General features: G+C 38.8%; 1 protein-coding gene across 1 annotated transcript; it reads left to right on the top strand.

Moving 5' to 3' along the window:
• The first annotated feature begins 12,303 nt into the window (after positions 1-12,303).
• Positions 12,304-12,831, top strand: LOC125235552. Its single transcript, XM_048142149.1, has one exon. It carries the CDS (start codon positions 12,304-12,306, stop codon positions 12,829-12,831), a length of 528 nt encoding a protein of 175 aa, XP_047998106.1.
• Positions 12,832-13,964: the final 1,133 nt, after the last annotated feature.

Here is a 13,964-nt window from a genome sequence, read left to right as displayed (position 1 = left end):
GGTCAGATGTACATTCGAGAGACATAAGAGAGCAATATAAATATCTTTTATACCAGCCACGCTGTAATAATAGTGTTTATAAAAGGAATAGCTACAATATGTGCATACTGATTTTCAACCACTTACCAATTAAAATAAAGTCACTCGAAGGTAACATATTCAAACGTAAATTAAGATCTTGGCTCCTTGAAAATTGCTTTTACAGTGTGAGAAACTTCCTTAATTACAAAGATACCTCAGATACCTAGTAGGAAAGGATTTTGGAAATAATTTAATATAAGGTTAAAAACAAACTAATGTTTAGTCTCGGCTTTTAAAATATATACTTAACACTGATGCACATTGGATTGGCTATCCGCAGACTTTCACTGTATTATATGTATATAGGTAAATTAAGTCACTATTAAGTTATTATTTGCGTGCGAAGAGGACAACAAAGTAACAATACAATGGATAAAGGGGCACAGTGGATCAAGAGGGAATGATGCAGCGGATGAACTGGCCCGAGAAGGATCAGCCACACCTGCATATGGACCCGAACCCATCATACCCCTACCAGTATCATATAGGAAAAACCAACTTAGTCAACACTACAAACAACTACACAACAAATACTAGGTTGAGTTAGACACATGTAGACAAACCAAAGAAATTCTTGCTGAACCAAATACAAAGCTTACAAAAATCCTACTCAGAACTCCCAGACAGCAACTGCGCAAACTAGTAGGATTAATGACAGGACACAACACACTGAACAAACACCTCAATAACATAGGTATAACCGATAGCCCCATGTGCAGAGCGTGCATGGAAGCAGAAGAAACCACCAAACACTTTCTTCTAGAGTGTAAACAGGTAGAAGTATATAGGAACAAGTATCTAGGTACGCCAAACACACTGAAAGAGGTATTTAGCAACCTGAAAACACTGCTAGGATTTGTAGAGGAGCTGGGGTGGTTAGAGTAGTGCTACCCCGTCTATTTCACGCAAAATAGGCACAATGGATGTCGACTTGCGGAAAATGCCCAATAAAACTAAGTTATTATTTTAATTATAGTGAAATTTAGTATAATACATTACTAAAATCCTACTCTAAAGACAGCTGGAAAAGGTGGAACTATATCTAACATAATATTAAGACAATGTAACTAACCCTTTTTCCGCAAATAAATATATCTTATCTTATCTTATCTAGTTAACTTTTATGTTAAAATCGACTCCATGGTTCTCTAACGTCTTACCGGCGTGCTACGAGATATCTGAACCCTGGTTATTAGTGGCCGTTCGGAATTAAATTGGCCTTCATTTTGCTACGTACCCTGATGTCCCTGCCAAAGCTCAGTTGTCATGAGTCCTGAACCATTAAGCTAAACTCGGCTTAAAAACGATTACGTAAATCTGCCTTCATTAAACGTAACGAACTGAGTCCTAAGGGATTACTCGAGTTTTTTTTCTGTTCTCGTTACGGTGCTACAATTGCTACATTGTTTCGTTCTGAATTTGAATTCGGGGATAAATCATGCAATACGGCTGTTTCGTGTGGATTTGTGTTCGGGCGAAGTTAGACGCCTGAGTTATTTATTTGTACAAGGAAATGCAGAATTATTTGGTGGCGGTAAGACACTGGACTTTTTAACCCCCGACGCAAAAACGACGGGGTGTTATAAGTTTGACGTGTCTGTCTGTCTGTGGCATCATAGCTCCCGGACGGATAAACCAATTTAGATTTTTTTTCTTTGCTTGAAAGCTGAATTAGTCGGAATGTTTTAGTCATGTTTGATGGACATTTGTCCACTATTTATGAGATTTTTTTTATCGTGGTTAAAATCGCACGCGAATCAGATGATGATGATCGATAACAAGCAATGGCGGTGTCACACAGATAAAATTAAAAATCGCGTAAGGTAAACCTTTATATGTGACATTATCTGGGTAAAGCGACCTTATTGTCGAAGGCACTTACGGCGTTATGAGCGATGTTCGTGTACAAATACGACATGTAGACAAACCAAAGAAATACTTGCTGAACCTAATACAAAGCTCACAAAAATCTTACTCAGAACTAGAGATGGGCCGAATATTCGGTAAATATTCGGTATTCGGCATATTCGGCAAGTTTTTAATTGTTCATATTCGGCCGAATTATTCGGTTGCATTGCCTAATATTTACCGAATAAACAAAGTAAATAACTAATGAAGATCTTACGTATTCCATTGGATAATACGCTTCTATTTTAGTAGCTTTTTAAGGAACTGCTAAAAAAAGACAAAACCTATGCGTCAAAATATTAATACAATTGTTTTTAAAAAAAGATAAAAACCGTAGTTTAAGAGTTGAGAAAAATTCAGAGTTGTTTTAACTAAGTTTTAGTTATCCACTAAATCATAAAAACATAGTTGTAGATGGTTGTAGTAACATATATATGTAACGATTATCAATCATTTAATAGTTTTAATGAATCCCCTTAAAAATATGGCGTAACCGAATATTCGGCCCGAACATTCGGCCGAATATTCGGTTACGCTGTAAGAGCTGAACCGAATGTTCGGCCGAATATTCATATTCGGCAAAGTCCATATTCGGCCCATCTCTACTCAGAACTCCCAGACAGCAACTGCGCAAACTAGTAGGATTAATAATGACAGGACACAACACATTGAACAAACACCTCAATAACATAGGTATAACCGATAGCCCCATGTGCAGAGCGTGCATGGAAGCAGAAGAGACCACCAAACACTTTCTTCTAGAGTGTAAACAGGTAGAAGTATATAGGAACAGTATCTAGGTACGCCGAACACACTGAAAGAGGTATTTAGCAACCTGAAAACACTGCTAGGATTCGTAGAGGAGCTGGGGTGGCTAGAGTAGTGCTACCTCGTCAATTTCACGCAAAATAGGCACGACGGATGTCGACTTGCGGAAAATTCTCAATAAAAACTAACTAACTAACTAAATACGACGCCGCGGGACGTAAGCGCCATAGACAATAAGGTCGGATCCCTTTACCCAGATAACGGCACATATTTCAGTAATGTAAAATGTTACATCCATGCGTTTTAAACCTCTGCAATAAACGTCTACGACGCTAAAACTCTGTATAATGGCGTCATTCCCGCGTCAATCGTCTGCGACCATCAACCTAAACCGCCGAAAAATCGCAATCAATGTATATTGTTGTACAAACTCCAGAGAAATTAGTTTAGAAAATTAAACATTAAAATGAAAATGGCCGTGAAGAGTACGTTCTAATGGGGCAGAGGTGATTAATGCTGCTGCCGACATTACTTTAATGAGGATAAATTGCATCTTTGAGTGTCCCTGTAATAGCTTTCTTAATTATTCTTTTGCTCGGTTTAAAGGCTGTTAGCTTAAGGCCAGTTGCATTATCCCCGGCCCCGTACCCGAGTGGTATGCGTGACAGCATTTTTCCCCTCCAGAAAAAAGGGCTAATTGCGTCAACCACATTTTTGACAAACACAATGACATCAGGGCATTATTAGTGAAAGTTGAACAACGGTCGGGGTGGTGTAGCGGTCGAACACGTCAGCCGCGATAGCTAGAGACTCGGGTTCGATGAAAATGAAAAATGAAAATGAAATATTTATTTTTCAAGTAGGCATATTACAATGCGCATATGAACGTCAAATAAAGCTACGCCGGCTCTAACCCTACGCCTCAGCCTCGAGAAGATTTCAGTCCCCCCTCAGTTGGGAGGGGGTAAGTAATACGAGATATAAGAACGTATCGTATATTACTTATAAAATATACGCTCACTTTGTATAAGCTTGTTCAGCATAACGTTCACTGGTTATAATGCTCAAAATCGATAATAGCAAATAATCTAATTTCGAAGTGGATAATGTTTATTCTCTATAATATCAGTGTATATAAAGATTAACGTATATAACGTTAGGGAGACCTAATGTTTATAAGATAATTATATTAATCAATTATTCTAACATCAAAAGGTGTAATGTTCATAATATCTAAGATCTATGTTTATAACGTTTGGGATACCCAATATTAATATCATATATTTTTCAATTAATCTAAGATCAAAAGGCGTAATGTTCATTCTGTGTGTAAGATTTTAAATGCATAATAACCTAACTTAACCCACTTTCTTAGCAACAGTTTTGTGTGCGGGTCGCAGTTCTAACCTAACCTAAACCTACTTTCTTAGCAACAGTTTTGTGTGGGGGTCGCAGTTCTAACCTAACCTAAACCTACTCTCTTAGCAACAGTTTTGTATGGGGGTCGCAGTTCTAACCTAACCTAAACCTACTTTCTTAGCAACAGTTTTATGTGGGGGTCGCAGTTCTAACCTAACCTAAACCTACTTTCTTAGCAACAGTTTTGTGTGGGGTCGCAGTTCTAACCTAACCTAAACCTACTTTCTTAGCAACAGTTTTGTGTGGGGTCGCAGTTCTAACCTAACCTAAACCTACTTTCTAAGCAACAGTTTTGTGTGGGGGTCGCAGTTCTAACCTAACCTAAACCTACTTTCTTAGCAACAGTTTTGTGTGGGGGTCGCAGTTCTAACCTAACCTAAACCTACTCTCTTAGCAACAGTTTTGTATGGGGGTCGCAGTTCTAACCTAACCTAAACCTACTTTCTTAGCAACAGTTTTATGTGGGGGTCGCAGTTCTAACCTAACCTAAACCTACTTTCTTAGCAACAGTTTTGTTTGGGGGTCGCAATTCTAACCTAACCTAAACCTACTTTCTTAGTAACAGTTTTGTGTGGGGGTCGCAGTTCTAACCTAACCTAAACCTACTTTCTTAGCAACAGTTAAATGTTATATATGGAGAACGGTATGGTGTATAAACTGATATTAAGCTAATATTATAATCGTTATATTAAGTAATGTTATTTATGGTGGACGGTATACTTAGTGTATGGTATCTAAACTGAAATTAGCTAATTTAAATATTATATTAAGAAATGTTATGCATGGTGAACGGTATCCGTTGTGTATGGTATATAAACTGAAATTAAGTAACGTAAACGTTATACTAAAAAACGTTATGTGAAACTAATATTATGGCACTTCAGCGTTATTTCTTACAAAAGTATTGATGTTGGTGTTATATCTAACGTTCATTATTGCTGCTGAACGTTAGTAACATGAAATTATATATATTAACGTTATATCTCGTGGGACGCACCCGTTGGGAGGGCGATTCCCGGATTCGCCACCAGTGGATTTGATCGCTTCTTCTTTAGTGTATGGTATCTATTTCAGTTGTTAACAAAAATTAACTCAATGTCAGTTTTGTGACAATTTTATTAAGCAAGAAAAATCAATAGAAATGTCGCTTTTTGTGTTATAGTATTTGACAGCCCACACGTCATTCCATTTAAAGTACAAACGTTTTAAACAAAATACCAACATTTATAAAAAGCAAATACCCTTCATTATCAAACATTTTTTTATTGCCAGAAACTTCTCTCTTAAGTACCGCAAAACTCCGGAATACATAAAAATACGCAGTTAAATGAGGTCTTATTTAAACATTAATCCCCATCCCATTAGCGAAACGTAGCCTTTATTAATGTGCTCCTTACGCACAAGATATATAGGGGAAGGTTGCTATCATTTGACTAGTTAGAGAAGTTTTAATTCTTGGCATCTATTTATGAATTACCTTATTCACAACAAAAAGATTAGATTAGATTAGATACATTTAGAGAAAAGTCGTTAAAAGGTTTTCATACGCTGTTGCCTTTTTTGGACCAGAGTCGCCATCATTGGACGACAAAGTCGCCATCAATGGACTTAGGAAATTTAGACCAATGGTCCAGTCAAGGAAACTTATATACGGTGCATAAGCTTAGTAACTCGGTGCGTAAGCTTAGTATGGATATAGCTTTTAGCCTTGGGATTCCTTATGAAATGTTTAAGTTTATGTTGAGTTCAGAAATGTTATAAATGTACAATTTAACAATTTTCTAACATAGAATATGGCACGAAATTTGATGTACGAAAGTCCGTCACCTCCCCCCGCTCAGTCACCGGTGAGCCTCTCGTACCTCATATCGTATCACTGGTTGGCTCAAGTTTGATTTTTGGGTCAATTTTTTAATAGTTAGTCAACCTACCCCTATAGTCAACTAGTCCCGGTCTCCCCTACAAAAAAAAGAAGTCTAATATTTTTTTTATACTATGTGTCGGTGGCAAACAAGAATATGGTCCGCCTACGCGCCTGATGGAAAGCGGTCATCGTCACTTATAGACGCCTGCAACTCAAGGAGTGTCAAGTGCGCGTTGCCAACCCATTAGAAACTTGTACGCTTATTTTAGTTGTGTTAAGTACACAGCAAAAAATAGCATATTTATGTAAATTGATGAATAAAATAAGAATTTAGAGTAGAAAGATATAAATAGCGTACCAGAGAACTCCACAAAATTTCCATTTCCGTGTTACAATGAAAATATATCAATCTCATCGGCCGGATGCAAAGTATTGGCAACTTTTTTTATTATCATTACAAAGTTTGGTCGACGAAAATGTGTTGGTGGTGTTCCGGAGGCTATCTCGAATTTCTTTAGTACTTTTGAGTTATTGGTTTCATGGACTTCGGTAATATACAATATAGCTTTAAACATATTTATGAAAATTTATTCCATGATGAAGGTATTCCATTAAGCAGCAGGAACCTAGTAAAATAATACAGTGCGTGGAGTTCCTCCGAACTGAAGAAGTGAAACTTCAACATAAACAACTGCAAAACAACATAAAACAAGCAACATAACCTCAAAAATATATTGTCAAGTGGCCATCATGTTTTTGCGTTTAGTTACGTCCATCTTTTTACTGTTTTAAATATTTTATTTACATTGCTATTTGCTCAAATTACTGAAAAAACAATTATTAACACATTTTGCACTCGATCTAAATATAAACACACACATTCCAATTCATTTCTGTTTTATCACTAATTGAGTGAATAAGGGAATTAATGGAATGAGTGAGTCGTTAAGCGTAACGACACTATCAGAATGTTACGCGCTGAGTGAGCGGCATTTCACGCAACGTAACAATGACTGAATGTTACGCGTTGTCAGTTGGAAATCGCAATTTCGAAGTTTCACTTCAATAAAGGGTTTGTTTTTGTTTATTGGGGACTTATCGTGAGAATAGCTGCAGCAGTCGTCTGCAACAGACGGATTGACGTAGTACGACGCAAGGCTCGGAACCGGTTTGTTTTTTATCGGTTAAAACCGGTTTATTTATTATAACCGTATTAAACCGGTTTATTCGACGAGTGGCGAGACGCACCGGCGCGGAGCCGCGTAAGGACCTATGTTCATACTGTGTTGTATGCATACTGCATGTAGGTTTCTATTATGAATAAGACTTTGTTGACATATGTCTATATTTTCGATTGTCTTTTTCATTTCTTAAATATATATTGTTTTAGAAGCACGCTTTTCTATTTATTCCCGTTATTCCCATAGCGTAGTCCCATATCTCACATTGGCGACGATCTGGACTTGCGCTATCATGTGTTAGACGTCACCACGTCAGATTTGGGAAAGAACTGTGTACCGTGTATATAAGAGTGTGTGTCGTATACTGTTGTGTGGACAAACATGGCTGTGGGTAAGATAGAACCTTTCGACGCAAACAACGATAAATGGTCATCGTACTTAGACCGTATTGAACAATATTTTATTGTCAATGATGTCAAGGAAGGAAAAAAGTCGCTAAATGAATTACCTTTATCGGCGGCCCTACCTATGAGCTGTTAGTGACCCTTTGTTCACCCAAGAAACCACACGAATTGTCATATAGTGAGATTGATAAAATTAACACCTAGTATATTAGCTGAGAGGTACAAGTTCCGCCAAAGAACACAAAATCAAACGGAGTCTATTTCGGATTACGTGGCTGTTTTTAAGAAGTTGGCAAGGACGTGCGACTTCAAAACGGACTTAGACGAAAATTTAAGAGATCAGTTTGCCTGTGGATTGTTCAGCAAGTCGATCAGACAAAGGTTGTTCGCGGAAGAGGACATCAGTTTTCCAAATGCGACCAAACTAGCCCATGGTTTAGAAGCGGCGGAGACGAACGCGGCGGCTGTGAACGGCAAGCGGTCGAACGGTGACGATGCCGTGACATGTCATGCTGTCACGAGTGCAACCCAACGCAGTGAGGGCAGTCGACGGAGCCACGGGGCAGCGGCGAGCGGCGAGCGAATGCGCGGCCGCTACAGCGATGGCGCAGCCGGCGGGAGCGGCGCCTCGGGTGCAGCTGCAGGCGCGCGAGGCAGGCTGGCGGAGCGGCGTTCGGCATCGGGAGCGGCTCGACTCATTCGAGCTGTCGGGCTTGCGGCGGCCAGCATAATGCAGCGAGATGCAAATTTCACGTTTATGTAATATGCCGCGTATGTAATAAGGAAGGCCACCTCAAAAGAATGTGCCCTAAACTTGGCGCAGGAGGCGCGAGTTACGCAGAGGGCAATCATGTGGACGAAGTAATGAATAATTCGGATCCGACGACAGTGTTGAGGTAATTAGTTCCATTTATAACATTAGTCATTCAAAAGATTACAGACCCTATTATGTAACATTGGATGTTAATAATAAAAATTCTTTTTAAACTGATGCGCAAAGTAATTTCATAAAGATATTTTATGAAGACCTAAGCTGGCTGGTAAAATTGAAATTACCTTTAAATGAGGCTTATTAGATCAAACATGTAAATGAGGAGTGTCTTTTCAAAAGGGCTTATTTCCACTTTGAACTTTTTTTGGGAAATCGAGAAAAACATAATTCCACGGTATTGATTTTGAAATTAATATTTAATTTGCAAAATTGTAATATTGTAAGTTGACATTAATGCTATGATTACACCAAACGTAACATGTGTACCTAAATAAATATTTAATTACCATGTTTTTGAGAATTAAGCACTTTTGATGTGAACTTTTGGGAATTACGCCCTTTTGTTGTGGCCTTGTAGCGTAAATGTTATTATTTTAAAATAGTTTTATTTTATTTTTGGATTTTGTATTAACGTTAAAGTTGATATGAATGTAATGTTGTTGTAATGCATACATTGGCTTATACACATAAATAATCATTACACATTTTTAACCGACTTCAAAAAAAAAGGAGGAGGTTCTCAATTCGACTGAATGTTTTTTTTTTGTATGTATGTTACTCGATATCTCCGAGAATCGTGGACCGATTTTCAAATTATTTTTTTTGATCGAACGGGTATAACCCCGAGATGGTCCCATTGGCACCAAGTCGGGGTCTGATGATGGGATCTTGGAGAAATCGAGGGAACTCTTCAAATGTTATAGGTACATGTAATGTTTTTAGTGTATTTTTCAAAGGTACACCAGTATTTACGCCTGATGGTAATAATTTTATGTGGCTGAGCTGATGATGGAAGGTCAACTCCTCAATGGTTAGGAGTTAAAGGATAATTCTTTCACTACTGTACATATATTCGGACTGATACATATAATATCACTAGGAACCACTAAAAATCAACAAATAAATTAACTTTTTAACAAAAAATAAAACCGCCTTCAAAAAAAGCGTGTTACAAAACACGGAGAAACTAAAAAGCCAAAAATAATAAACCTTCGAATTCAGATTTCTTATCGGATTGCAATAATCTAAACATCCAAATTATAAACAAATCAATTAGTTTTGGAGTCGGGGCCAGCCTGCGTATGGTTGGGTGGGGCAAACAGGAAATAGCAAGGCGACGAACAGGTCTGGTACCGACTACAAAAATAATTGATTTGTTTATAATTTGGCTGTTTAGATTATTGCAATCCGATAAGAAATCTGAATTCGAAGGTTTATTATTTTTGGCTTTTTAGTTTCTCCGTGTTTTTTTAACACGCTTTTATTGAAGGCGGTTTTATTTTTTGTTAATTCAAAATGTGTTCTAAACTTTGATGTTAATCTTTTTTTAAAGATCAAGGCGAGACTTTTTGAAATTTTATCTCAAAACAACGCGTAATTTTCTATACTAAGAAAAACTGCATTCATAGTTTAAAAAAAAGAAAAAATGGAAATAAGCCCTTTTGAAAAGACACTCCTCAAACAGTATATTGATAAATAAAATTGTGTTTCACTCAGTAGCAAAATGTATTTAACCTTCATAGCTTGAACCCTCGTTTCGCTCAAGATTCAATACTGGAATCTTTCTCTAGTTCGGGCTTAACTTAAAACATAAGATACAGCGGGGCAAATCTCGACTGGGGGACAATTGTAACTAATCCATTGAACTATCCACTGAACACGCCACTGAGCATGCCATCTGGCATTAAGTCCGGCATTTGTACTTTTTTGTATTGTGCAATAGTTTAAATAAATAAATAAATAAACACGCCTACCATATATAACCGGTGGACACTCTATTTAAATATGCAAACATTGTAAAACATGGAAAAAATGGACCAGTTACATTTGTCCCCCAGTCGAGATTTGCCCCGCTGTACCTACCTTTCCGTGTATTACCAACAAGTGTGTTTTTTAAAGGAATATTATCTTAGTTACTTTACTTAATAATTAAAAAATTCGACTTTTGAAACTTTCAAACAATTTTTTTTTTGCCAGCAATAATGTCACAACACTTGTCAAGTGAGGGCAGTGACAGCTCATAAGTATGAGCGATGTGAGTATTGACAATTAAGAAGTGCACGCGTTACATTGAATGTTGGGATTTCGGAATATTATTATTTCAGTTAATTTAAATAACTTTGATTTGCTCATATGCGCAAACGATTGCTAAATTACTGCATTATTATTGGTTTGAATAAAGGTTTCCTCCCACTAACGCTCCGGCTGTGGAATGAGCTCCCTGCCGAGGTATTCCCGATGACCTACAGTATGGGGTTCTTCAAAAAAGGAGTGTACAAGTTTCTAACGGGTCGGCAACGCGCATGTGACACCCCTTGAATTGCAGGCGTCCATAGGTTATGGTGACCGCTTTCCATCAGGCGGGCCGTATACCTGTTTGCCACCGACGTGGTATAAAAAAAGAAAAGGTTCGGGTGGTGGTAACACACTGTATTATTTATTCATTTATTTATTTAAACTTTATTGCACAGTAAAAATATACAGTTACAAAAGGCGGACTTAATGCTACATGGCATTCTCTATCAGTCAACCTTTAGGCCAAACAGAGAAGACCAAAAAAAGTATAACTATTCTTTGTAATAGCCGTAGGTAATTTTACCCCGTACTAGTTTTAATAGGCGACACGTGATTATTTGATGATCAATATAAAATACCTTTGTCAAGAACAATTTTGTAAGTGAACATGACATGATAAATAGAAAGTTTATTTCATTACAAAAAAAATTACGTTCTGTTTAAAAACATAACTATGAACTAATAAATTAAACTATAACTAAACTAAATCTACCTATAAAATAAAACACTATAAATAAAAAATAGTACCTAAGTCGGAGCCGGCCGGTAGGGTGCCCAGAAGGCTGGCGGCATTGCCGCGCTGAACAACAATGCCGATGCGCTGGGCAATCTGCTCCAGCCTTCCGGTCACCCGACGCGTCTATTAGGCGTTTGGCCAGCTCTGTAAAAATTTCATGCGCGCCCTGGCCCCGTAGCCGAATGGCATTTCTCCGACGCCAAACGAAAGCGATACGCCGCTGGCTCTGTCGCGCCAATACGCAAGCGCGATAGAGATAGATATCTACTAGCGCTTCGTTTCGTGAGCGTTTCGTGAGCGATTGTGCCATTCGGCTAGCCACCCTGACCCCACGGCCCAAGCGTCTCTACCCCATGATAGATATAATATTGCCATTTTGAATAGAGTGCTTTACTAACCGGTACCTATACTTTATGAGGGAACAGATGAACATACATTTAGTGTATATGTCGCAGTCGCAGTAAGATAGATAAAGCCGTTATATAGTTATAACCCAAGGGATATAATTATATGTCGTAACATAGTTAAACGAAAGCGATTAATTGCTATCTTACTAGGAATATAACTATAATACGTTACTAGTTTAGTCATATAATTATATGACTGGATTAAGTTTAGTGAAATGATTGTAGGCAGGAGTGCGGCGGTGCGGCGGAGGTATAGTTATAACCCTAGGTATATAATTATTTGCCGTAACATAGCTAAACAAAAGCGATTCATAACCATCTTACTAGGAATATAATTATAATACGTTACTAGTTTAGTTATATAATTATATCACTGGATTAAATTTAGTCTTAGATTAAACGGTCACGAAAAGATATCTTTCCGATGCGAGGGCCAGTGTGAATGACACCAGAACCCTCAGGGAAGCGATGGTGGAACGCCTGAACTTGTCCCTGGACGCCGTATCCAGCTGGGGCGAGGCCAATTTGGTTGGATTTAACGCCACCAAAACCCAGGCGTGTTTATTCACCGCGAAACGGTGCCAATTTACCTTGGCTCCCACTTTCCAGAATGTGTCCCTTCCGCTGACCGACGACTTAGAACTTCTCGGTGTAAGCTTGAAGTCCAACCTGAACTTTGGGTCGATCATAGAGTCCAGGGCTAAAAATGCTGCCAAAAAACTTGGTGTCCTATTTAAGGTGAAGCGGTATTTCACGCCGAATCAGCTTATCTCCCTGTACCAAGCACAGGTCCGATCGTGCGTGGAATACTGCTGTCACCTTTTGGACGGTTCCGCCAAGTATCAGCTGGCGGCCCTGGATGCGATAGAGCGTCGGGCACATAGACTCTTCGGCGATGACCCTACTATTAAGGCTAAATTGCAGACCCTAGAACATCGCCGTCGAGTCGCTTGTCTGTCGATATTCTACCGGATACATTCTGGGGAGTGCGCTTAAGAACTGCACGACCTAATTCCTCCTTCTCCTTTCCATCTTCGGACGTCCAGGCGAGGGGAACGAATGCACCCTTACGTGGTTAGTGTTCCATTTATCCGCACAAAACGATTTGTCTCATCCTTTGTAATGCGGACTGCAAAGGAATGGAATGCGCTCCCAGCATCGGTGTTCCCAGAGAAATACTACCTCGGTCTCTTTAAACGTAGAGTGAATAGGCTATTACTCGTACTGAATCGGTGAGCTCCATCTTAGACTCTGTCTTCACTTCCCATTAGGTGTGACTAGGGTCAATCGCCGATCAGTCCATAATAAAAACTAAAAAAAAAGTCTAGGGATATAATTAATTATAATACGTCTCTAGTTAAGTAATATAGTTATCTTAGAACAAATTAAATTATTCTCATTTGAAAATATTTTAATTTGTATTTTTAAGTAGTAACACTAGTAACACTACTATTATACTATAAACATTAAATAAATGTCATATACAAAGAAAAAGTGACCAAGGCCTCCAAGTGTTCCGAGCTGGAATCGAACCAGCGTACTCCGTTAACCGGACGGATGCCTGTAAAACCACTCGGCCATCGGATCACGAAAGCAAGGGTCGAAATTTCCAAGTATATGACACAATTACCGAAGGCTTGGCGCCCCCCGCCATCTCTGCGCTGCCATGAGATTTGCACGGCAGCGCCATCTCTCTTCGCTAGCTCGTAATCACATGTGTTGATTCAGTTAGGAGGTCGAACTAGTTTCGGTTCTACCTCAGAGATGGCGGGGGGCGCCAAGCCTTCGGTAATTGTGTCATATACTTGGAAATTTCGACCCTTGCTTTCGTGATCCGATGGCCGAGTGGTTTTACAGGCATCCGTCCGGTTAACGGAGTACGCTGGTTCGATTCCAGCTCGGAACACTTGGAGGCCTTGGTCACTTTTTCTTTGTATATGACATTTATTTAATGTTTATAATATAGTTATATTACTGGATTAAGTTCAGTAGTATAATTGTAGCAGTGTAGTGCGGGGGTGCAGTGGAGACGGGGGCGGGGGCTTACCCGCTACCACAAGACAGTCGTTCGGAATCAGTTGTCGTTCACGTCACGGTTGCGTTTTCGTGCATAATTATTTATTGAATTT

This window comes from Leguminivora glycinivorella, chromosome 17, assembly GCF_023078275.1.
Source record: "Leguminivora glycinivorella isolate SPB_JAAS2020 chromosome 17, LegGlyc_1.1, whole genome shotgun sequence".
In the NCBI taxonomy this organism is placed as follows: domain Eukaryota; kingdom Metazoa; phylum Arthropoda; class Insecta; order Lepidoptera; family Tortricidae; genus Leguminivora; species Leguminivora glycinivorella.
This window is presented reverse-complemented; position numbering and strand designations above follow the sequence as displayed.